The sequence below is a fragment of the Ictidomys tridecemlineatus genome, chromosome 4 (genome assembly GCF_052094955.1).
Source record: "Ictidomys tridecemlineatus isolate mIctTri1 chromosome 4, mIctTri1.hap1, whole genome shotgun sequence".
NCBI classification, from domain to species: Eukaryota; Metazoa; Chordata; class Mammalia; order Rodentia; family Sciuridae; genus Ictidomys; species Ictidomys tridecemlineatus.
Window position 1 is genome coordinate 151,218,283 of NC_135480.1, and position 26,491 is coordinate 151,244,773.

Here is a 26,491-nt window from a genome sequence, read left to right on the forward strand (position 1 = left end):
AAATTGTCTTTACATACCTGGCTCTTTATTAGCTAGTAATGTTCCTTTAGAACATTTTGGACTGTTAATGCCTTCAGTATGCATATCTTATGACTACTTAACGAAAATTAGTACCAAGCATATTTAGAACAACATACTGGTTATGTCTGAGAATGACACAAGAGAAGATAGGGTTTGTCTGGCATGTGGGTAATACCAGAAGATGAAAAATGCTGAGCCTGTGATACCAAAGAGATGAAAGTTAATATTCAATAATTCAATAAATATGAAAGGAGGAATTCTTTCGCATGTTCAATTACAATGCAGCACATATCCAGACACTTATGCATTATATGTTCTGATGGTATGTACATAAACCTAGGCTGTATTAAAACACAGATTCCTGGATTCTCAGAAACTGCCCCTAAGGTTCCAATTCATTAGTCTGGGGTGGGACCCAAGATTGCATATTTCCAACATGATTCTAAGTCACACTGATACTGCTAGTCTGTGGGCCACACTTAGATAACAAGAATACAGAAACAGTCCCCTTCTATTATTTTTACAAGTAAATATGGGCAAATGCACTCATCAATTATAATCATGTACATGTTTATATATATATATCTATATATACATATATACATACATATACATAAAAGTTTCACAAAAAGTCTTGAGCTCTTACTCATATAGACTTTTTTCCTTAGACCTAAAAATTCAATACAAAGGTGGAGACTACTTTCAAAAATATAAGTTTTTTCTTCATTTTTCTAAAGACCAAAGACTTTACTATTTCCAGATACCTGCAAATGAATCATTTTGTGAGCACAACTGAATTATTTTGTAATAAGGCTCCAATGCCAGGAGCCCACCTTGCAAGTTTTCTTTGCAAGAAACAAACCCAGATGTGAGTAAATCAGATACCATGTAATAAGACCCGAAAGTATTTTTCTGAAGACAGAAAGGAAAATACCCAAGCAGTGGAATCCTGATTGGAAAGACACAAAACAAAGATAACAGAACTATTTTTTTAAGTTTCATATTATGACCAGGGGCACAGAAAAATAGTTCAAAATAGAAAATCTTCATGCTGATTACATGAAATCAAAATACACACTGTTCAAAGGCAGCCCACATTTTTTAAAAATACTGTCTCATTTATGCAATGAGTATCAGTGTTCTCTCAGTCTGGGAATATTTCAAAATAACACTGCAGGTACAGCTGGGAAAACTCAGTGACACCCCTGTCCACATCTCAGCTATTAGGTTATAAAAATATTTTCACTTTTCCTACAGATGTCTAGATTCCTTTCTTTGATAATAATTTTAATTCAGATCTCATTATTGACAGCTGTTTGTTCTGATAAACCCTAATTGCTCTCTACCAGACTCAGCTGCATGTAGCCTGATTTCTTTTCCCTTATAGAGTATATTACATATAAATACAGGGAGGAAAAAAATAACCAATTAACTAAATATGTGTGCACAAAATGATTCATTGAGAGCTCTGATCAAGTAATGTATCTAACTGCAACATAGGTCAAAGGAAATTACAGCACTTATAGTTTATAGTATTAAGTATAATTACATGGAAATATTCACAAGCACTGAAATATATAGATGGTGAGTGGCAGCATCTGAAAATTTATTCTTTTATTAGAGCAACTTATAAATTACTGTATTTAGGTAATCGGCAGAGCATTTAATCTGTTGATGGATTAAATCAAGGATATCTCTTTGACATAAACTACAGACTATGTAGAATCTAAGATGCTTTCCATAACTGAAAACTGTTAGGAAGGATCTAGCATGCTATGGGATCATTTTGCTCTGCAGACAATCTTTCTCTGGAGGGCACAGTTTCTGGGGGACATAACAATTCTTTTTCTCATTCTTCAAACACTGCTGTGGATCAGCTGCTTTCCCCAACTTTGCAGGAAAGAAATACAATATTTTTGAAGGAAGCTATTTCCTCTGGAAGATTTTCTTCAAAGGCAATGCCTCATTTTAGCAGCTCCTCAAGAGATGCAGGAACAGCTTGGCAATGCTCATTCTATCAAATGCCTTTGCAGCTTCACTTACGGAGTCTAGGCCAATTTGGGGACCCCAAGCTGCCTTCCTTAGTGGACTGGAACCCTCCAAAGAGGGGTAAACCATGAGCTGGATTCACTGGAGACCATATAAGCAACAAATATACTCCATTTGAGAAGAGCAACAGTTCCTTTTATTTGCTCTGTGTGTTCAGGAAATGGAGGGAATGTGGTGATCAGGGAGGAGCAAACTGCTCCTTACTAAGGAACCTATTCAAGGAAAATGAACTTTGTCTTAACACCAGGGACACTATATGGTGCTTCCCTTTTGGGGGCACAAAATGCTTCTCTTTGCAGACTTAATCTACCTCATATAGGGAGGAAGATATCGGGAATGGGAAGCTTATTACCCTGATCATTCTCAGGAATGCAGCATACATTTCCATTAACACTAATGACAATGTGAACCCCAGACTCAACATTTGCAGAGCCTGACATAAAAAATGTAAGGTATCCTAAGGGGCTTGGTACCCACAGAATCTGCTCAATAGCCTACAGCTTCGCCTTCCACCCCAAGTGACAATGGAAACCATTTTATTTGGCATTTCAGAATAAGGTTGTTACTATTTTTTAAACCTATGCACACAGACCTAGAGAGCTGTTAGGATTCTTTCATGGCTTGGCTCCTGGCACTGTTTTTGAATGGGACACTTCTACTCCACTGTTCATGGAGCCATCAAAATGTATGAAATGTATGTTTTAAGTGTGGTGTAGTTCAAACAGAGAGGGTACAATGGTGAACTCATAGACATCTCTAATTTCATCTAAGAATTGGAAGTTACAGTCCAAAGGAAGAAAATCTGGTTTTGCCCATGGAATTAAAGAACTATCGCGTTTTAAGAGCCTCCAATACTTTTCTGGAAGGCTCACTTTTTACTGATTCAAATAGTTTAAATGTAATTAGGATACTGAGTTGATGAAAATGTTTTCTTTACTCGTAAGCAGGACAGGACAAGTTACCTCTAATACCATCTGACCATTTTACGAGAGTCAATTTGGCAAATGGAAAGAGAATGGCCTTAGAGATTCAAAATCTGAGTTTCATTCTTACAAGCCACATGGCATTACATTACTTATTTAGCCTTCCTGATTCAGCTTTGTCACCTGTAAAATGGAAACTCATTCCTTAAGTTTGCTATGGAAAGGTACCACTGGAAAAATGCCTTATAAAACAAATTCTTGATAAATGTTAATGTCCTTACTTTCCTTTTATTATGAAGAGATACAGGTCAGTACTTTAATACAAATGACCTAACAGTAGAGTATATATGTAACTTTTCTATTGTTACATGGTATATATTGAAGAGATACTAATGAAATCGTTTTGAAAACAATATTCTACTTTATTTCCTAGTTGCTATCCTTTTAGCAAAAAAAAAAAAAAAAAAAAAAGAAAGAAAAAAAGAAAAAAGTAACATACAATTAAATCATTAAATCAGATTTCAGACTTGGAATGGACCTTAGAGATGATCTAATCCAGAAGATCTCAAAAACTGCAGCTCCCTGACTAGTAGCAGCATCAGCCTGTGGGGACCTGTTAGAAATGCAGTTTTTCAGGCCCCACCAAAATCCCCAGAATCAGGATCTCTGGGGGGTGTGGCTACGCAGCCTGAGTTTTAACAAGCCCCCAGGTGATCCTGATGTAATGTTCCATTTAAGAACCCTCACCTTGTCAAACTGCAAGGTTTGATAGATGGAGAGACTGAGAAGAGGAGAACTGTTCCGGACTAAAACAGAACCTCAGATGCTCTGCTTTGCTTTTGTTCAAGTAGTTTTCTTCCCCTTATCTCAAGTATGACTTATAGTTTGTTCCAGCCATTTGTTCCTGTCTATATGTATAAGCCTCTATGTGCAAGTTCTTATAAGACTTTCATTCCATAAATTTAACAATGAACCCAAGCTTTGCCTTTCCTCCAAAGCCCCTGGCTGTTGCTCACTTCACTAAAACACTCAAGATTAGGAGGCTGCTCTAATATGCCTTTGCTTATTTTGGGTAGCATGTAATTATTCCAAAAGAACACTTATTTGAATTAAATTGTTTAATTATTCAATAAATGGAGAAGATATTGATACAATTAAAAAAAAAGAGTTGTTTCTGTGAAAACTAAGTTAATGACTTTGGAAAGACTTTATAAAAGTAATTTGTGCCCTGTCATCTCTCCCAAAGTACAGGTGAATTAGATCAAAGTGAGACATGTATTGATAAAGGATTCTAAACTCAAGTTGCTTCAAAAATACTGGTCGTTACTTTTTAATTACACTAAATCTGCTACTCATAGCTAATTCTCAATTGTTAATTACAAATTTTAAAAACTGATGAATCTAATATATAATTATATAAAGTTAATTTCAATTGTATATGTAATTTTTTTTTTTTTAGAGTTCTTCACTCTGAGATTTTTCTCTATGATCAAGTCTTAATGGAACACACAGACCAAGGTTTCTCATGAACTTTCTCTACTGTTCTAGGTATCTTCATGTGTGTTGTAACAAGCCCTCTGAGGGAGATGCCAGACTTTTGTTTCTAAACAGCACAGCCTTGAGCTCTACGTGGTTTAGTTTTAATAAACACTTATTGATTATACAAATTTTATTGAGTGCTGCTGATTGACTAGTCAATTATATTAGTAGTCCTGTTTTATCATTACGAGCCAAATTATCCAGGTTACAGGGAATATTCTTTTATGATAGCATTGCCTGAGTCTTTGAAGAAATTCCAAGGGGTTGGGGAGAGTTCCATATTTAGATAAGTTTCAGAAATTCACTCTTGGAAGTCCATAATGAAAATTAGTATTTAATAAGGCTTGAGAAACCCTGCTGTAACCAGTTTAACTTATTTTTACCCATATTTCTTTAATTATGGAAGTCCACTCCACTCCACTTAGCTTCTATTAACAGCTCCTGACTCAGTGTACATACATTGATGAGGCATGACAAATTTTTGAGCGGTTTGCCTTCTTATATCATTTTCCCTCTGTTTTCATGGACTTTCTCATAACTTCTTATAGGACCCTGAACATCATTTGACATACTATATGTGCTAATAATTAGTTAGGACATGGTCAACATTTAGATTCATAAAAGTGTTAACTTTTTTCCCCTTCTTTTTTCTAAATCAGGTAGCAAAACATTTCTGATCCAGCTCTACTTTCACAGATTAAAAGAAGAAAGTTTTAGCAGAGGAGTGTGAAGCAGAGGATGTTTAAAAAAGTAACATAAGTATCAGATTACAGCAGCATCAAAGAAACAGTTCAGGAGCACTCAACCCGAAGCTGAGAAACTAGTGAGGAGTGCCCTTTACACTAAGCATGTCCCTGGCAATGGTACACTGACCAGAGATAAGGCTTCCCAGGATATTAAAATCTCAAATGCTGTATGGCAGCTGTGTAATGAGTTTCTTTAAAAAAATACAAAATGAATTGCCATTTAACTGACACTGCCTGTAATGTTGATAATTGACACTGGGTAATGTATGCTTAGGGATTCATTATACATTCTCTCTACCATGTTTGAAAATGTCCAAACTAAAAAAAGGTTTAGGAAAAACAGACTCCCCCCTCCTCAAACCCAGGATAAAGCTCTCTCTGAATGTAGTATCCTCTACAGGGTAGAAATTACAAAGGAGATCTTGTTTTGAACCATTAAATACTTCCAGTTGCTCAGACTGGACCTAAGTTTCTTGGATTACAGCCAAACTGTGATGTGATGGAGCTTTAGCAGGAAACTGGACATGATAATTCTTTAAGTGCTACTTGATAAGACTGTCCATGTGGAATGGCAGGTAGAAGTCAACAAGAGGCTCGATGACCACCAAAGGAACTTTGTACCTTTCTCCATTATGTCTGCTACAAAGATTCACTCTGAAAATGATTTCAGTGCAGAATCATTATCTCAGATTTTTAAAATGTGTTTATCCCCAGTCTTTAGAAAACACAGCCACAAAGGCATACCTACCTATGTTTTGTAACTAGATGATATTCACAGAGCTTTTTACTGAATTCTGGAAAAGGTTTTGCTAAGCTTGTGGCTTTACTATTGTCCCCTACAAACCATTAAGTTTGAATTTAATTGAACCAAGATAACAAGTGAATTTCAGGCTTCAGCACATAAGAGAAAATAGTCTGAAACCAGGTCAATCATTTTCAGACATACAAAAGCAGGATGGAATGTTAACCACAGGTTATAAAGGATTTTTGTGGTTTGTAACATGATTGGTTATGGTTTTTCAAATATAAGTAGCGAGCATGACTCTGAACTGAGCAAGACTCCCTGCCCAATTGATTAGAATCAGAGTTGGGTTAAGATTGACAAGGAGAGATTTTTAAGAAGTACAGAATGACTGACCACCTGTGAACCCAAGGATGGTCTGATTAATTTCTTCAAAAAAGCAGAAAACGTCTTATGATGCCTTCCATAAAACCAAAATTCATGATAAATATCACAATCATCATCAAAGTAAACAAGGACGTAATCTGCTGAATTTTATCCAGTTTTCTTCTGCCATTATGTATGATCACCTTGGTTCCCTATCTCCTTGGAGAAACAAACTCCAGTGAAGGGTTTGCATAAGATCTAGCTGATCTAGGGCAGTTGATATATCTTATTTTGCTACATACACAATTCCAATTTCTTAACCCAAAAGCTGAAGAGTGGAAGAAGTGGAACTCAAGGTTATTTTTATGGAATGCACTTAAAATGAAGGTTTTCCTTATCACTTTAGATTTTTAAACATACTATGTATGAGCTACTTTAGGAAGAATTTGAATTTCATTAGGTTTCTTGAGCATATGAAATAACTCACATTTGAAGACCATTCATGGTTCTTCTTTGTCTAGCCCTGGCTCTTGGTAAAATTTAGAGGTTAGAGTTACATCTCATGTGTGTTTATCTTACATAGTCATTTATGGTTTCCAAGCCAAGCTTGGTTATAAAGGATAATGTAATTTAAAAACAAATGACATCCTCATATAATCACTATTTTAGGCAATGGGTTAGACAAGAAGGGTTCTGCTCACCTAGTCTTCCTCTTTCTGGCCAGACTGCACTGCAGTGTGGTGGAAATTAGAGAGAGAAAAAAGACCCTCCAACTTGCACCTCTTGCATGTGCATCTAGGGTAGTTAGTATGCCTCCAAAAGGAGAAAGCAAACCCAGTCACAATGCACAAAATCAGGCAAAAGTTCTGAAAGAAATTAAAAGGCCTTTTCCTCTACTTTCTTACCTATTTCAGAGATTGACAAAAGAACTTGTATTTTGGGTTAAACTTGGGAATATTGCTCTTCTCATTCAGCCAACTCATGGTGCACTTTACCCGGATGACAAGAATAGGAATAGGTGAGAACAACAGACCAGTAAGACTCTGCAGATTCACTCATGTCATATTTGGCTCAAACAGAAGTTTGATAGGATAACATGGGAGGACCAGAGACCTGGCTGAGTCTGAGTCCCAGCAACCCCATCCTAGGTATGTTCTGTTGTTAAAAAGAGCCCGTTTGATTAATTTTCCATCAGTTAGCTTGATTTCAGCACAGAAACTAGTTATGTATTCAGGTTTTTATTTCAAAGAGGATTCTCTATTGCTTTTGGTGTCACTTCATTCGTTTCAGCAACCAAAATCTCTCTGCAGCTGCATTTAACTTTAGAAACGCAAATGTACCTTATTAATGCTGCTTATCAGGCAAAGCAGTTAAAGATGCTTGCTAAACATTTGTTTATTTACATGAAAGACTTCAGAATTTTGCACAGTTAGATTTAGGCACATAACAAACACAGTGAGTGTATATACAAAATAGGAGTGATTCTAGCAGATGGCATGGTCAGAAGCAAAGGGTTTGCAAGTGTGAGAAACTGCACAAATCCAAGCTGAGAAGTCTGAATGGCTATTATTGCAACACATCCACAGTCAAATGAAGAAAGTCATTTACATCATGTTAAGAAATACAGGGGCAGAGTCTTATCTGATGTAAGTGTGTTACACAAAACAGGGATTTGGCACATGGGTTACTACTGGACAATATACCACATGCAGTTTTTCATTTCGATTCCAACAGAAGAACACTATTGACAAATTTCTGTCTCTCTTTGCTTCCTACTTTATTCAATAGAAGAGGTAACAATAGCATCTGCTGCTCTTGGCTGGAGCCTAGGATGAGGAAATTGTGGATAATGAGACTCCCAGGCATATGGACACTAAAAAGCTCATGCTACCACAGCCAGGCTAGCACTCCAATGGGAGTGGCAGATATACAAAGCAGCCACTTCGAACCAAAGCAGAGCTGCCAAGACAGCATGTGTAGTAATTTTTAGTGGACTGATGTGATTTCCACCATCATGATTCCGAGATGGAAGCAAAGCAGGAGAGAATTCCTCTCCCTCTGGCATCCTTTTACCATTTCCTGCTACCCAGTATAGAAACACGGCTGCCAGTCTACCCATCAGACCTTCTTACCATTAGCCATAGACTTGAAGATCTGTGATACTTAGTTATTTCTAATGCATCAAAATTACCTACTTCAACCATCTGAGTGCCAAACAAAACACCTCCTCTCATACAGATGTTTTCTGGTTATTTTCCTAACGTACCTAGAATAAATTTAAGGGACTCTTTAATCAAATTAATGTGAACAAAATTTAAAGGTCACAATGCACTGGGAAATATATCAACTGGCAGTCTGAAGACTCCAGTCCAGCAAGAGTTTATGGGAAAGGGTCCTTATTTTGTTTTCTTATCTATCTCTAAGATAAAAAAAAAAAAAAAAAAAAAAAGAGGTGGTGGTTTGGAAGTCTGGAAATATCCTTTTTAGATCTGATTCACTGTAGGTGAATCATAATCCTAGAGTTTTGAGTTTAAAAAGAAACCCATTAACCCCAATAAATCCTAAATTACAGGAAGATGCAGAGGAAATATTTTTCACAAAAGATGAGAGAAGAGTTAAGAGTACAATTTCCTCCCACCCACAAGCTGACAGTCAGTAAAAATAAAGAGGTATCAGTTATAAAACAAATTAAATTGACTTTTTCTCTACATTTAAAAAAAACCCCTCCTCTATTAACAAATAAACCCTGTATTTTGGGATGAGCTTGAGGGTCTTTGCTCCTCTCATCCAGTCTCATTAGGGTCATTCACACTGCAAGAAGGCAGGCTGGCAGGAGTGGAGAGATGAGCCTCCACAGGCTATAAATAAGGTTTAGTCAGGTGGCACTCAAAGGCACAATAAATGAGGTTACACATTATCTGTTGCTTCCTCCATTAAGAGGTAGAGTCCGTTTCTCTATCCCTTGAATCTGGACCAGTCCTTGACTCTCTTTTAACAAAGAAAAGTGCTGGAAGCCCTGGCTCATAAGGTCTTGTAGCTTCCTCTTTTACACCCTGAGAACCTGGGCCAGGATAAAAGGCCTTGGGGAGCAGAGATTCCTACCTTTTCCAGCTGACTTCCAAGGGAAGTGAGCACAGGAGAGACCAGCAAAAGGCCAGTGCCCTGTCCCAAACGGACCCATAAAATAGTGAAAAAGAACAGACACAGGGGTTTTAAGCCACTAGGTTTTGGTTTGGTATTTGCAGGCAGAAATGGCTAACTAGGAGACATACCCTCTATTTCAGAAAGATTGCCAAGTCCAAAGGCACACACACACACATATCAGAAACAGAAATATGATTACAATTTTTTAGAACCTTCAGAACAAACCTGAACCAAAAACAAAAACAAAGTGAAAAGTCATCCCTTCTCAAAATAATCAAAATTCTTTCCTGTCAGATGTTAAAAATAAAAGCACACAGCTATTCAGCATTTATTATTAGAATGGAGAAGCCACAGTTCACCCAGCCCTGCTTTATCTAGTTCTTCTTGTTATCTGCTTAGATAAGTTAACTATGGGCTCTGCAAGCGCCACTGTGCACTGATAAGAGACTTACTGCTCACTATGCCCTGATGGACTGAAATGTAGTGTAGGACTTTTTGGAGGAGGTGGGAAAGGTACAGAGGAAAGATGGGAAGGGAAGAGAGAAAAACTGCTCAAGTCTCTTTACAATGAAGTTCTGAAAAACATAAATGAAATGTGGTTAAGAATTCCATAAGACAAGTAAAATTCTTTTATTTAAAAATAAAGCACACTATTCCAGAAATATACACCCCCCCCCAAAAAAAAAAAAAAAACTTAAAGAGCAAAGGATTTCAGGACCCTGCAAGTTTGGACAGGGGGGTCTGACATTATGACTCACTTTTCTTCCATTCATCTAATCTTTGATCTTTGGCCACTGCTTGACAATGAAAAAAGGAACAGTTGTTCAATCACCTTCCACTTAAGGGCAGTCCTGACGCTTATTGTGCACGTCACACCAAGCATGAATACAAAGCAATGGGACTGACACCCTAGCAAAAAAGACTAGCATTTATCAACTGCAAAGGTTTCGCCCTTAAATGTAGCCACCTTGGGGGGCTGAAGATTTATTGCTGCAATTCTGCCATGGTGAAAAAATATTTTTGGAACTCCTTTTTAGCAGTAAAGAGCCTGTGGCCTGTTCCTTTGAATTCACTTAATGGTGGCACATTTTTGTACTTGAAGATTTTTTTTTTTTTTTTTTTTTTTTTTTTTTTTTTGTGCCAAGAGATGTCTAGAGCCAAGTATTTAAGTATTTGGCTTATGTTTGGGGATCAATGCAAGGAATACTCTTGAGTGATTTTTTTCAACTAAGAGCCTGTTTCCTCTATGATCTAAAAGGTATTTACTAAAGTAAATTTCATAAAGAACTTCTCCAAATGTTTAATAGGAGGATGTTATTAAAAAAAATGGGTGTATGTGTGAAAACCTTGAGGTTTGTTATCATTTGAATACAGAAACTGTGCCAAAATTAAAAATCAGTTTTACTACCATTTAAGAGTGGTTCTCAACTAGAGGTGACTATGCCCCTTCCATGGGACATTTGATTATTACGTCAAAAAACCACTTTTTTACAATTATAACTCAGGGGAGAGGTATTATTGGCATCTGGTGGGCAAAGACCAAGGGTACTATTATCCTACTAGGTATGGGACATCTCCTTCAACAAGAGTTAGATGACCTAGAGGCACCTTGCCTTACAGGAACAACCTACTCCAATATGTGAAGCATTTTTAAATTGTAATGAATTATTAAACATTTTTAACTCATTAAACATTCTAGTTGCTATCTTCTAGATTTATATACTCATGTTTTCTAAACTTCTAAATAAATTACATTTCCTTATTACATTTCAGAAAATGTGACAATATGCTTTGTCATTCTTATACTAAATTAGAGCCAATAAGTAACCACCTATTTTTTTTAAAGGAGAGAGAGAGAGAGAGAGAGAGAGAGAGAGAGAGAGAGAGAGAGAGAGAGAATATATTTTTTGTAGATGGACACAACACAATGCCTTCATTTTTTTTTATGTGGTGCTGAGAATCAAACCCTGGTTTCGCCCGTGCTAAGTGAGCGCTCTACCGCTGAGCCACAATCCCAGCCCAACCACCTATTTTTAATAAAGCAAAATACAATAATACTAATAACATCAGGAAATGCAAACATTTATTAACTTCTTTTTATGTGGCAAGTTCTTGGCTAGTTAATCACTTTACACATATCAACTTCTTTAATCACCATAAACAATGCTATGAAGGAAATACTATTGTTATCCCCATTTTACTGATCAGGAAATTGAGGTTTTGTAGAAAGATTCAATGACCTGCTTAAGGTCATAGATACTGTAAATGTTGTAGCTGGAATCTGAACTCTGGCAGAGTGATTTCAAGTGCACTATGTTCATTACCATGCACTGCTGTTCCCAAAGAGTAGTCCTATCTGCCAGGAAGCCTCTCTGGTGAGGGCTGGGGACAGCATACTCTCCTTTGTGTAACATACACTGAACAAAATAGAAAATGCTAGAAAGGAATGCACAAAAAGCATGAAACCTTGATTCTCATTTGCTTTCTACTGGGTATGTGGTCTTCAGCAAATCACTTTATTTTTCCCCAGAGTCTCCATTTCCTTATTTGTTGAGTGATGTCAGTAATAATGAATATTTAACATCTGTGTTATCAATATAAAACCATCACATTCCTACACAAAAGTGAGCTAGTTGCTCTTCTTTTGCATGAAATGGAAACAGAAAGGTGACAGTTTCACAGCTGCCTGTGAAGGTGCCTTCATGACACAGGTCTGATACATGACTTTGAAGTCTTACACCATTGACCTGACCTCTCTTCAACTTACTTTAAATCTACAATGTTTATTTCAAACAGATTTTCCACTTCATTAGGCAGTCTGAGTGTTCCTCCAGAACCTAAACCACCTTCTCTATTTGGAATTTTACTTTTTATGTCTAGTGGGGCCACTGTGTATTTCCTTTTCATGGGTTCTTTGGGTTCAATTATTTTGAAATTATTTCAGTTGAAGTGAGATATTTTTCTTTTACAGGATTATGCAATCAAAATATTGAGAGTCTAACCTCCTGTTTTGTATCACCATGTTGTTTCATAAATTAAGCATTTGGTTTTTATGCAGAATGATTGGTACTTAAGAATGTAAGAATAAAACCTGGAATAACAGGTTCCACATGGTATAATTACTTCTCCTCACCTTAAAACGTTTCCAAAAATAAGGACACCATTTATATATTCCACCCATCTTCCTATCCAGAGATGCTGGTATTTTTAACAATCCAGTCTTTCATCTACAGAAGGCTAGCTTCTCCTATTACTTAATTTACAAGTGGAAATGAATCCCAGGTTTAAAATATGAGTCTGTGCTTCACACTTGTCAGCATCACAAAACTATCACATGCTTTGGCAGGAATTGTGGTCTTTGATCTGAAGAGACATTTGAAGGGAACATTGGGAGAAATAAAGGATGGGATTTAGAATGAATGGTTAAAAATGCATTAAACAAATTTCCACGGTATTGGTGCTTCTTCGGATCACAAGGTCTTTTTATTTTATGCCTATATTCACTGCTTTCCAAATCTTTTGACCTTTTATTTTATGCCTATATTCACTGCTTTCCAAACTCTTTTGACCTTGAAAGGACTATTTTCTTCAATATTGAGTTGGTCTTAGGGTAAATGGATATGCTATGAATTTAACCTAACTAGTTTCTTGGTTGTGTTTTCATATATAAAGTTGAAAACTATTAAGATGATTGGATATTAAAAATTTTTCCAACCCCAAATTATCTTTTGATTTGTAGGTGGCCCATTCATGTATATAAGGCATTACTGATCTATATCTGGCCTGCAGGTGGTTCCCTCTAGTTTTGAGGACTCGCTTGATTCTAGGATCTGAAAAATTTAAGTGACCTTCAGGAAGTCTATTGTTTTCCCCTGGCATAACTTCATTTAGAAGATAGAGTTAGAGGCCCTCATCTATCTCCCTTTCATATTTATCCTGAAATGAATAAATTTCTCCTATGAAGGAAAAATATTCCCTTGGCTATAAAAGTCTAACTCAAGTGTTCGTATCATAGGTCAAAGTTTTATAATTGATTCAATGAAATTACGACAGGATAGAATTTACAGAATATGTGGTTTACAATATAAGCCACAGACTTTACTATTAGACAACACAAAGAACAGGGCTCAAAAAGGAAAAAGGAAACAAAATAATTTTCTTTTCTAAAAGGAAATTAAAATAATATGGGAAAATGTAATGCATGATCTCCAAGGACATCTAATTTTCGTAAACAACTTGAAAGATCTCCTTAGTCTTTCAAACTCCAATTTTATGAATGAGGTCAAAAAATATCACATGTGTCTATTCATGTACTGCACAGATATCTGAAGAGGCAGTGACAAATTTGAGCATTTGCTCAACAAATGTGGAGAGAAGATGAAAGGAAATGGGCAATTGTGTAACAAGGAGCCAGAACTAGGTAAAATGGTAAGAAAACAGGCCTTGCCCTTTTGATTGGGCCTACAGTGAGGAGTTGTATGGCTCTGAACAATGACCTTTGAACAATCACTTGTAACCCCTTTGTGCTTAATGCTCTTGGCAAGTGAAATATATTGTTTTGTGGATTAAATGATTATACCTGAAGTATTTACTAATTCTTGTGAAACAGTAATGGCTCAGTAACTGCTAGCTATTATGACTGTTTATGTTAAAATGATTACAGGGGTAAAAGAGAATCACATGTTAGCAGCTGCCTTTGATATAGACAGAGTGAAAGAAAGGCTAGAATCTGGCAAAGTGATGTGGAGGCAGAAAAGGAAGAGGGCTCATTCTCACCAGGTCATCAGGGAGGGATGGGCAGTGAGGTATCCTACCAGTGGACAGCAGAAGGGGAAGAGAGAACCATAAAGAGATCTGAAGACTTGAGAATGTGCTTGGTCTAGAGGCAACCCAGCACCTATGATGGCTTTGCCACCACTAGTGCCATGAGCTCAGGCAAGTAAACTGACCTGTATTGACCTCTGGTTTTTCTTCTGTGAAATGGGATAATAACATATGTACTGACAAGGATGATTGGGTGGTAAAAGCCATAGCACAGGTAAAAAGACATAAACAGAAAAAAATACTGAAGACTGAATGTAGTGGTGCTCCATCACTAAGCTACAGTCCAAGCCCTTTTTATTTTTTACCCTGAGATAGGATCTTACTAAGTTGTTCAGGATGGGCTTAAACTTTTGATTCTCTTGCACTGGCCTCTTGAGTAGCTGGGATTATAGGAATGTGCCACCGTACTTGGCTTATACCCTATTATGTTAAAAGCAAAAAAAAAAAAAAAAAAAAAGCCCAGCTTTGAAACTATCTCACTTATTTCTGTAAAGAAATTCTAAAATATGGAATGCCACTAACTTGAAGAGTCAATTATTGGGCACATGGTACTGTGGTGTAAGAGCTGGGCACAAATGCACATAAGCTAAGCTCATACTCTATGCTTTCAAGGCACATATGACCTATACACATGCTAAACATGAACCCTGTTTTAGGAGAGTTCAGACAATAAAGTGTTTAAGTTTCCTTATGTGAAGAGGAATGGGGAATGAGCTTAAAAGGCTTCTCCTGGGTTATAACTCAAATATCTATAAGTAGAAGCAATGCTACAGACAGATAAATTTGGAGGTAGATAAAACAATATGGAAAGGGGATGGTTTGAAAAAGTGGTTAGTGTGTTCCTGTTTTAATGAATTCCTGCTCAGAGTTGAATAAAGTTACCATATATATCAACAAAACCATCTGAAACCAGCTTTCATCCTTTGTCATATATTGGAAGTGCTACTTCAGTTGGATTATGAAAAAGGTTTGAATATCCCCTAGGAGAGGAGTACTTGAGTTCCAGGCCACATAAATACTGCTTGCTGAGCGCCAAGGGTGAAGGTCCTTGGAATTTGTAGCTGATGTAGGTGGCCCAAACAATGAAGGATGGGTGAAGGGCAAAATCAGCTTAAGTCACATAGGACCATGAATATAAGAAGTTCAGACTTTATCTCGAAGAAGCACAAGAACCACAGCATTGAGTTCCATATGTCCTGAAGAGCACCATTTTTAGAGTTCAGTGGTTTTACATGTGTTTACGAAAACAGATTTGTTATTAATCTAATTCACAGCATTAAAATGTTCTGTTCCTCAGAAAAATATGATGTATTACAATAAAAAGTCAAAATTTTTAAAAAAATCCATTTAATTTACTTATTTGGATATTTATCAATATCTGGTTGCAGATGATATGTGCATTCATGGTATATTCTTCTCCTTAGCATTTTAAATATACATATGGTTCTTAAATCTCACTCAATAATGAATTACTAATAATTCAACACTACTGCAAACTTCTAAATAGCAAGCCTTGACCTCAGTGCTGTATGTGTGTCGTTACATATCATTACATTTGAGTTTCATGAAACTCTTACTGCTATAAATAGTGTTACATCATTTTGTAAGTGAAGATACAGAGGCTAACAGATTAAATAATTTCCCCAAAGGCACAAAACCAATGTGTTAAACAAGCTGGCCTTTTCCCATACAAATTTCCCCAGAGGGCACACTTTCAACATTAAGACTGTTGTCTGTGCTTGTTGCACTAGGTTAGCCCTTTTTATTATTGCTAGAATTTCCACTACTTAATGGTTCTTATTAATCCTAATGCATGTATTACTCTAGAACTATGGGAGAAATGTGAAGCCCCAATTTTCTGGATACTACCAGATTTCCTCTGAATTCTCCTACATTCTCCCTGAATCTGTTTGATGGAAAGTTTAGATTAACTCTGAGTTGGTTGCTAGTTCTTTAGAGAGAAAAGAATCAGGTATACTGAAAGAGAAATCAAAACAAGAAATAAAGTATTTATTCAGGGTGCTTTTCATGATTATTTGTAACATGATCATAGCTATGCCCTTTTGTAACTTGGTGATTGTGGCTTTTTGCTTAGTTTCTTACTGCTTAGAGATGGTTTCTAAACTAAGTTTCTGGGATACCACATGGGTAATTGTTATTTAGAAATAGCTTTAATTTTTCTAAACTAACATTGCTGGGACACCACATGAGTAATTGTTGTTTAGAATGACATTAATCTGCTACTCCATCTGAAACATTATGCTCTCAAGTTTTAACATACTTGTAGCCAAGTCAAGGACTCATGATGGTTTGGATACTATGTTGACAGGACCTCTACGCAGAGGCCAACATGTCTTACCAGACATATGAAATTACCTATGGGTGAACACAGCTCCATTTATGCTGTATCTTTCCCCTATTGTTTTGAAGTTTCCAACAAATTTCTTCCATCAATACACCTACTCTCCTTTTGTTTCAATACACAGCTTCTCCAGAGCCTCAGGCATGGCACTTCCAAATGTCAGCAGCTATTAGCTCTTCACATTCATCTTTCTTTCCTTATTTCTCCTGAGCAGCCTGCATATCTCAGAGGTGAGTCCAGGTGGCTTGACACCACTACATAGAGGTACCTTCGTGTGTGTGATGTATGTTATCAAAATCAGGCACCATAGCTATCTTTTCTCTCCTCTTGGCTTGCAAACTTCTTTGGATCCCTCATAGTGACCAATGTGAAGCATACACACCTTACCTATTATCAGCTGAAGGCAGATTTCATCTTAAGACTGCCTATCTATTTCATTTTCCTTATGGGCCTACTTTACCGAAACAGAAACACTTTTTGAGACGGAAGATACTGTATTTCAAAATTGTATTTCAAAATGCAATGCAAACACTATAATGCTTTTTTTAAATGAAAATTTCCAAGTTAGGTTTCTTTAATGTTTGTTCTTCCTATTTTATCTATTTAATACCATTTACTTAATAGGGGTTCTATAATCACTTGTCTTTGCGTGTGTGTGTGTGCATGCACACATGCATGGATGGGTGAGGGAAAGAAAACTTCATTTTTGACATTAGTCATGTGAGGACAACATTTCTCCTACCAACTCAAATTTCTCATGTCTCTATCTTTGGCTAAACTCCATTTTAAAACATTTCATGTGTCATGCCTGATCTTTAACACAAGCAGGGGTACCATGTAACCAGTTACATTGGATCTTTGAAGCCTGGAAAAATGTTTAGATAACAGTATACAGCCTGGTCAAATTCATGCTTGACTAAAGCAATAGGTAGGAGAAACAAATATGCTTTCTAGATGGAAAAGTATTTACCTGAAATAATGAAAAGAAATTTAAATGTTTCATAATCATGCAGAAAACTACAATCAAGTGACCAGTCCTCAAAGGCCCGGTCCTGGGTATAAGGAAGCAAGAACTAGATAATGAGGCATGACTGCCCCACCGTCTTCTTAATTAGCAATACTCAAATAAACCCTGTAGACTGTCATTTAGGATGACTTGACTGTACGTGTTGTTATGAACCTCAGACAAAATAAAGCAAGAAGAATGCTTTCAAGTCAAGTTTGTGAAACACTCTACATAAATGTAAGGTAATGCTAATGTTACTATTCATCAGGAAAAACATTTGCTGGAAAAGGTACATCATCTTGTTTGGAATTTGCAAGGCCACTATTTAACAAGAACCATTATAGTGTGAATTAGCCAGATGAATTTTTTCACTTTTATTTTGATGTATCTATTGATCTCCAACTGTTATATGATGTTGTAGGATAATATGGGGTCTGAGTTATGCTACTAATTTATGATGGAAGTGGCTTATGGCAGATGCTTTCTTGTCCTTTTTTTTAAAAAAAATAAACTTCCACTCTTGAATTTTATTTATCTATTAAAGAAGCCATATTTATTTTTCATATTTAAATTACTCAGGTAATAAAATACTATCAAGAAGTCATAGGAGCTATACATTTATATAGAAATAAATAGTAATATATAGAATCTGACTAGACATTTTCAATAGTCTGTTAGTCATAATACTTGAGAAACAGACAACTGTAAAAAAAATCAGTTGATATTAAAAATGTGTGAACACTTACAAATAATAGAAACTGAATGGTGATGTAGAGGGTGTTTGCACAATTATGCAAAAAATATAAATCATATCTTTCAAGAGAAATACAGGATCATTATCTCAAAGTACTTATTCCAAACTATAGACCTTGGTATATATTTTATTAAACAAATTAGTATATTTATTATGTGTGAATTGGTATTAATAATGTATAAAAGGCATTTGTCTTCAGCCAACATGATGTTCTCCCTGAAAACATGTATACTTACAACAATTTCTCCCCTATAAACAGCAAAACTTTTCTATCAAAAAAGCTCATGAAACAATACATGTAAATATGTTTTAAGAATATTCCTCCACATAGGAGGTTAAACTTGACCCTGATTAAAAGGTCAGTACTTCACTCTTTTCTGTTATATATATTTATAGACATGTGCATGTTTAATTTTGTTTTTATTTTTACCCTAAAGAAAAAATAGCAATGGGTCATTGTTGCCTTCTGTCTCAATATGCATCTGTATGAAATCCTTCCTATTATTATAGTACAAGCATCTAACCAAAAGAGATCTGTATTATTCATGAAGGCTTTATTACCCCCAGTGTCAACAAGTTGAAAAGAAAATATCTGATAAAGAATAATTTAACTTGGTTTCCTCCAAAACCTTCTGTGGTCCTTACCTGCAGTGCACAACCATCGGACCTGCATCAGGAGGGTTACAGGTTTTGACTCTCCGTAAGAAAGCTAGAAAAGGTGTGGGGTGCTCCGGAACACCGTGATCTGGCCAGGCGGTGAACTGGAATTGTCTCACTTCTCTCTTCTCGCTGGAACCGTTCTGTGACATAGGAACACTGGCTGAAATTCTGCGTTCCTCATCTCGGGTGGTAATGACGAATAACACAAACACGGTAACACTATAATGTTAAAAGTGCTATCATAATTCCTCTCTCCCACCCTATTATCCTTTGAGAAGGCACGTTCTTTGGAGATACAAACCCCAAGCTATTCATAAATGACAACTATTTGCTCAGGAAGATTGAATTCTTAGGTGAGAAGCATTCCTTGGTTCAGGTTTGAACATCTGGAGTGCTCCTGTTATATTTTTTACAGAAACAAGTAGTTCTTCTTCATCTATCCTTCATTTGCTGAAACTTTCCTTCAGAGCACGGGTTTCATATTTACTGATAAATCACTAGACCGGGAGAAAAATTGTTGGGTGATAATGGAAGAATTACTTCATTCTTCACCGTTGCCAGTGGGACCAAGATTTAAGTAAAGGCTTAAGATATTTGATTTATCAAAAGAGGTTTTCTTTAAATAATGGGGAGGGAGGAGAAAAGACAAAGAGCAAACCTTGTAAAGTGCAAATGTTCTAACACAGTACGTGGCCAGCTCCACGGTATCGAGCAGTGTCACCTGCACCAGTCCATGGGTTTCTGTGCCTCTGCTGGGCCAATACTGGTCACACTTCACCTACAAGAAACAAGTGACGCATTCAGGGCAGAGGCTCATCAATTTCTCCATTAGCTTTACTTTGAGTTGCTATTGAAGGAAAACAGCTTTTCTGCATTTCATTTTATGTTGATCTTTTTCTGGCAAGCATTCTTGTTATCCCAATATATGTAAATTACTGCTCTGATGCCAATATAAACCACATTTTTCAAACTGGTAAGAATATTAAGCAGTAACAGATTCAATTTTCCTGGAGAAAAAATAAGTTGCAGATTGTTACTGAGTAAAATAAGGAGATAGGTATTTGAAACTTCAGAGTATTCGGGTAAAAAAATCACAAATTTGTTCTGGGGCAGACGTTATGATTTGCATCAGGACAATTATACTTAGGCATTTAAACTCCATGGAGAGATAGTTAGTGTTCATCCATCAAGATTTAAAACGCACAAGATTTTCTTATTTAGTTATCAAAATTTCTAAACAGGCTTATTTTAAAGAAAAGTAGAAATAATTTGAAAATCTATCAAAGTATAATAAACAACATAAGCATGTATTTTTTTAAAAAAAATACAAGATAAATGGTATTTGTATCCAAAACAAATTAAACCTGTAATGTCTAGAGGAAATGATCTGTTTCTTAAAAACGGTCTCAGAGGGTCATAAACTAGCAGTGTAAAGTTTAAATAATTTAAAATTCATTCATTTGAGATGAATAATCTACAATTTCTATGTGAAGTGGAACAAAAGAGTATTCAACTCAATTAGTTTAATACGCAACAAAGAATAATTCCAGGTCTGCAGTAAGCCTCAAATTTACTGAAAATGTCTGTTGGGCATTAAAAAGCATAATAAAAAATGACATACACACCACTATAGTTCCAGTAAGGCTATAGATCAGAATATATTTACCCTTTCTATCTCAGATTTTTTAAAAAATGGAAGTGATTCTTAACTGAAGCCAAATGAAATGCATTTCTCTAGGTAAAGAAAGCTGCTAAAACTCTTTTATATTAGGAAGCACATCATTTACTTGAAAAGGGAGGAACTGAAAACACAATTTTTGGTTTTAAACAAAGGCAATAAGGCATTATGACTGTAGATAAGAGAATTTTTTGGTCTGGTGAATAGAATTATTAGGTAATTATTTGCTTTATGTATAATATAAATATTAGCAGCATTCTGTGCGTAATATTGTAATCTATTTCACAGAGATAGTATCTCCTCTTTCTGTAGATACTGGACCTTCTAAAAAGGCAGAGGTTTTTACCCACTACACAATTTTCTTGACTAGAAAAAGGAGGAAAACACTTTATTGTACATTTATTCAGTAAGCCAGAAATTGAATTCACAAGATTTGATTCCTGTGCTTTTTTTTCAACTGTGAAACCAAACGTCACCTTTTTGATGAAAAACAAACAAAAATGTGACAGTAAAATGAAGAATTTGTGTTTTAATAGAATTAAAAAAATACTTTGCATGCTTCCCAGATGTACAGAATATTCTTGTGTTTTTATTTCTCTCTCATGCTCTGACTTAAAGAGAAAAATTACATAAAAAGAAGACAGTTATTCAAAGACAATAAGGACAATTAAGGTAGCATGCCCAGGGTTAAACAACTCTATATACTCTCTGCCCATCTTCTAAGTCCAGGAGGTCACATCTGATATATTTAGCAAAGGCTTCCACTTGAATGGAATCAAAACTACTTAGGTAATAATGGTTCATGTGGGAAAAATCATAAAAATTAGGTCAAAGGCTTTGTTTTAAACCATGAAATAGATGTCAAACTGCAGAAGACAAAAGCAACTCTGTAGGCCTCATACTGCAATATTCAAGAGGAGGGGAGATATATGCTCAGTTAAAGAATCAAGAGAGAAATTCAAACTCATTATTTAAGTTTCAGCTGGACAGCAATCATTTGAAATCAAAACCAACTGATCAAGTCCTATGAGGACAAATATAACTATGATGTACCCAGAAACATCACGTTAATGCAACAAAATGATCTATAAGGTCAATTCATTGCACTGAACCAAATTCAATATAATTACATTTCACAGTTAGGAACTGGTTATACTTTGACTATTTAGTGAGGTAAGACATAGGAGATGAGGAACTGGAAGCCAGCTTTTATATAACCTTTGTAAAAATCACTCCTACAAATCTGTTCCATCTGTAAGATGCAAGAAAAGCTGAGGTAATACTACTCACAAACTACTAGAAGTAGGTATTAAACTGTAGCTATCAATGGCTTAGACTCTGACTGTTTTTAGAAGAAATACCAAAAAGTATTACTATAAGGAGTAAATACTCTATAAAAACTTCCAGCTAAATGAGAAAACAATTGCTTCCATATTCAACTTAAATAATCTTTTTCTTTACCAAAATCAAATGCTTTAACATGTTTCAAAAACAACTTTAAAAATTGGGAACAATCTTATTTTAGCAAAAATATTTAAACATTACCATTTTCAGGGCTGGGGGTGTAGCTTAGTGACAGAGTGCTTACCTAGCATGTGCAAGGCCCTGGGTTCAATCCCCAGTGTGGGCCAAAAAAACAAACCAAACCAAACCAATTAAAAAAAAAAAACACAAAAAGAATACACCTAAAACATTGTTATTTTCCCTCAGAAATATATTCTGAGGGAGTTTATGAAAAATAAATATTCTAACACATATAGACACGCAAATATGGGGTCCTGCAGTGACTCAATACTTCCCCTCCCTGTGTCAGCCTGTACCACACTTATTCCTTGGCTTTTTTGTCAACCGTTCTCAAGTGGCCTGCACAAGTTTCATCTGACTTCAGAGGGCTAAACTTGAGGGCTCACATTCACTGGCAAATATCATATTAGGTTTTCATTTCTAAGCACATGTTATACAAATAATTTCTAATTTCAATATTGGATGTGAATATGAGGTATAGTGAGGGGGAAAGAAAAGACACAGAACAATAGAAATGATTTTTTTCTAATTAGCTAATGCAAATGAGCTAGCTCTATTTTCCTCTCTCGAAGTCTTTTACTCTGACAACAGCACTTCCTTCTCCCACCTCATTCTCCTGAGAGAAAATCTCACAAGGCATTTCTAGAGAGAATTACTGTTGGCTAGGCTCGGCTTTGTGCACAGAGCTGAGCGTGGGAGATGAAGAATGAAGACTGTTCCCTCTGCGTGTGTAAGAACCAGAAGGCTGCAGTTACTGACTACAAACACGATTTTCTCCCTTTCCTATTTGAAGTTGAGGTGATTATGAGTGGCTTCAGGACTGGCTCACGGAAGATCAGGCAGAATCTCACTGAAGGACCACACAGCTGCTTCTGTATTTACAGAGCCAAAGCCCATTTGTCTCACCTCTAGTATGGGAACAGTATCTCTGGTATTCCAGGCCTCTCGCAAGGATTTAAAATGAAGCACCACCAACAACCCACAGGCTAGCACAAATAGACATTCACCTAGCACTAGCTATTATGGATTTTTTATTTTTATTTTTTGGTGGTTGTTATAAACTACCTAAATAATTCTAAATGTGGAAAAAAGAAATGTTGTTACTCTCACAGGTGCAGGGCAAGGTATTAGAGCTGTGGGGACACTGAGGTGAAATGAGACAATCCTTGCCCCCAGTCCATCGGTAGTAACAACTAAATATGGCAGTATGTTTGGACCTCCTGCTTCCTTCCAGTGGGCAGTGGAGAAATCCCAAACAACTTCTTTAATCTACATGAGCCACAGCCTGTTGTGGGAAGAGAATGAATTAAGATTCTGACGTGGAAAGGAGGACAGATGTACTTACTATCCAGGTTGTACTTTAGAGACACTGCCTAGTAATTTCACTTGAGACTTAAACTGAATGAGACAATTCAGATTTGGGGTTAAATTTAGGAAAGATGTTTCTTTTTATTATGACTGAGAAATCAACTATATGTGGACCTTTCATTTTTGTATAATTATGGAGAGAACAGATTGACTGTCACTGTTTATGCTATGGGATTAATGCATTTTACATTTTCATGATATACTATCAAAAGTAAGTTTGATGGAATGATAAAACATATTTAAATGGATTCTGATGAAATCTTGTCACTGGAAGTACCTGATAGGTATGCTCACTGCTTTGGGGGGAAATGCCTATATTCTGGACCATCTTTACTCCCATATGGTTTACTATAGAAGTGCTGGCACATTGCAGGTACTCAACAAAGGTAGCCAACTCTATAATCAATTATACTGTGGTCTAGGTTGGCTTATTTTTAAATTGCCTAAAACTTTCTGAAAACAAATCCCCCTCATTTTGATTTAGTAAAGACTTACTGAGCATGGCAAAGCATCAGAATTCCAATGATAATGAGCCACTTCCTCAGGAGAGTTCTAGCATCACTGATACAGAATGAATTTACCACATGGTATTTTAAAAAGCCTGCCTAAGGCCAGATTATTTAGCCACAGAAGGCCTTAAGATAGGTAATAAATAATATGTGGGGTAATACCTGCTAATGAGAGTAATTATAAATCCCTATCAGGTCAATTTGGGCAGAGTGGTTGTTAGGAGCCTTCTCTAAAGGTTGGATAACAAGTATGCTAACATTAGAAAATAGGAATGAATGTTATTCTAGGATACCAATTTATGATGATTCATTTAATAAGGGGCATTGTAATAAAAGAAAGTTTTAGAAAAATCGATATCTGTCTTGGTGGAAAGCAAAATATATGCTGACTTGTTAATTTCTACAAGTTACAACTACTCTTCTGGAAGTTAAGACAAAATACTTGACTTTTCACAGAAGGGACACAAATTATCTCAATGTTTCTATTTTTCTTTTTAGCAAGTGTCATTCTCTACATTCAACTAATATTTGGCTATATATGTTCTCAAATTGCAAAACAGACTGGGTTGGGTATTTCCCTGTTTCATTTTATCTTTAGTGATCACTGTGTAGTGGAGGATCAAGGGACAACAGAATATTTGAAATGAGAGTGATATTAAAGCCTTTGATGACCAGGCAGTTGTAACCTTTCATATATACAAAGTCATCAAGCTGAAAAATATTATTCTTTAAATTATGTCATAAAACTGCTTATCAGCTCATTAAAACATTCTAAAACTTTTCAAACCATTTATTATTTTTTTAAAGTTATTCTTTTTTGTTTTATGTGTCTGCCAGAAGCTGATACCCTGAACTTTCCCAATGACTTCCACCATTACACTGATAGACATTTTGTGTTAGGTGTCCCACACTTTGTTGTAACAAGAAGAGAACTGCATGAAGTACCTCTCCGCAATGGCTGGTAGCATTTGGATATCAGCTCTTCCCACAAAGATGGGGTCCTTAGAGTACTACCTCATCTCTAATGACTCCTGAGTAGCAGTTCAGTACCCCAAGTAGCCCTCCAGCTATCTCTGCTTCTGCCCTGGTCTGCCTAGTAGTTGTTTTTGACTCAGTTACATTCTAGTATCACCATTACCAAGCAGTATCATTAGGTTACTTAGTGTCATGCAAAGACAATTTCTGTAGACCTGTCAGTATAGCTGCACTCCAAACTGTAACCCATGTGACTCTACTTAAGTGCAAGCCAACTGAATGGCAACTTTGCCTAAAATTCTGCTGAGAGAGGACAGAGAAAAACCATACGTGACTGGACACTACACACTGGAAAGCACAGAGACTAATGCACTTCTCAAAACCTCAGAAGTGACCCAATCCAGCTTGGGAGAACTACAGGCATGAATGCAGAGAGGGTGAGGGCTTCACACAAAGTCATCAGGAACAAAGGTGCAGGCCCTACTCCAGCCCATCTTTTTACTTAGGTCATGACAACTCTAATTGGTTTTAATAAGAATGCTTTGAGCCAGAATCTGTAGGCTGCCATTCTCTGTAGAGGAGATAGGGAAGGAAAAGAAGGTAGAAAACCCAGGAAGCAAACAGACAAGAAACTGGTGGGATTCTTTCTCTTTTATCCGACACTACGTCTGCTGACAAGAGAAAACCAAGAGTGTGGAACTTGCTAGATAAGGACTCAAACATCCTTTAGGTTGCCAATATGAACATCATTCTTTCTGTTGCCAGTGTCCTATTTACATTAAGTATCCACCAGTTTCAAAACAATCCCATACATCATGCAGACTCTAAAGGCAATGTTTGTGCTGCCGTTCCCAAAGTTGCTTAAGGAAAAAGCAGTTTCTGTTGCCCTAGATAGGTAGGGCTTTGGGCTGCAGTTTGAGAAATTAAATGTTCAAGGCCTTCGGCGCTTCCAGTTCTATTTGGAAAAGGACACAGACCTGGCATTTGGAAAGCATTTGCTCTCCATTAAACTTACCGAACCTTGACAAACCAGAGAGGCCAAGAATTAGTCTGCCACTGGCCAAGGCTGGGCTTTCCAAAACCGATAACGACAATGGAAACAATAACCCTGCCATTTATAATCTTCAACGTGACTCTGTCAAGCTTTAACCCCAAAGGACCTCACAATCTGAAAAGAATCTCAAGATTTGTTTTATAGAAAAAGAAGAAACTGTCTAACCAGAGTCTCCTCTTGTGCTGCCTTTTTGCCTGCAATTGTCCTCTTACCCACAAAACAAAATGTGAATGTGTCTCCACCTCAT

General features: G+C 36.4%; 1 protein-coding gene across 50 annotated transcripts in view; it reads right to left on the reverse strand.

Moving 5' to 3' along the window:
• Ptprd (protein tyrosine phosphatase receptor type D) overlaps window positions 1–26,491 on the reverse strand; it is a 2,128,582-nt gene that overhangs the window by 25,172 nt on the left and 2,076,919 nt on the right. For all 50 annotated transcript variants that reach the window (XM_040285790.2, XM_040285762.2, XM_040285761.2 and 47 more), the window contains 2 exons: window positions 19,795–19,914; window positions 19,122–19,276 (listed from right to left, as the gene is read on the reverse strand). In XM_040285790.2, the coding sequence (XP_040141724.1) occupies window positions 19,122–19,276; window positions 19,795–19,914 (275 nt within the window). The remainder of the gene's footprint in view (window positions 1–19,121; window positions 19,277–19,794; window positions 19,915–26,491) is intronic.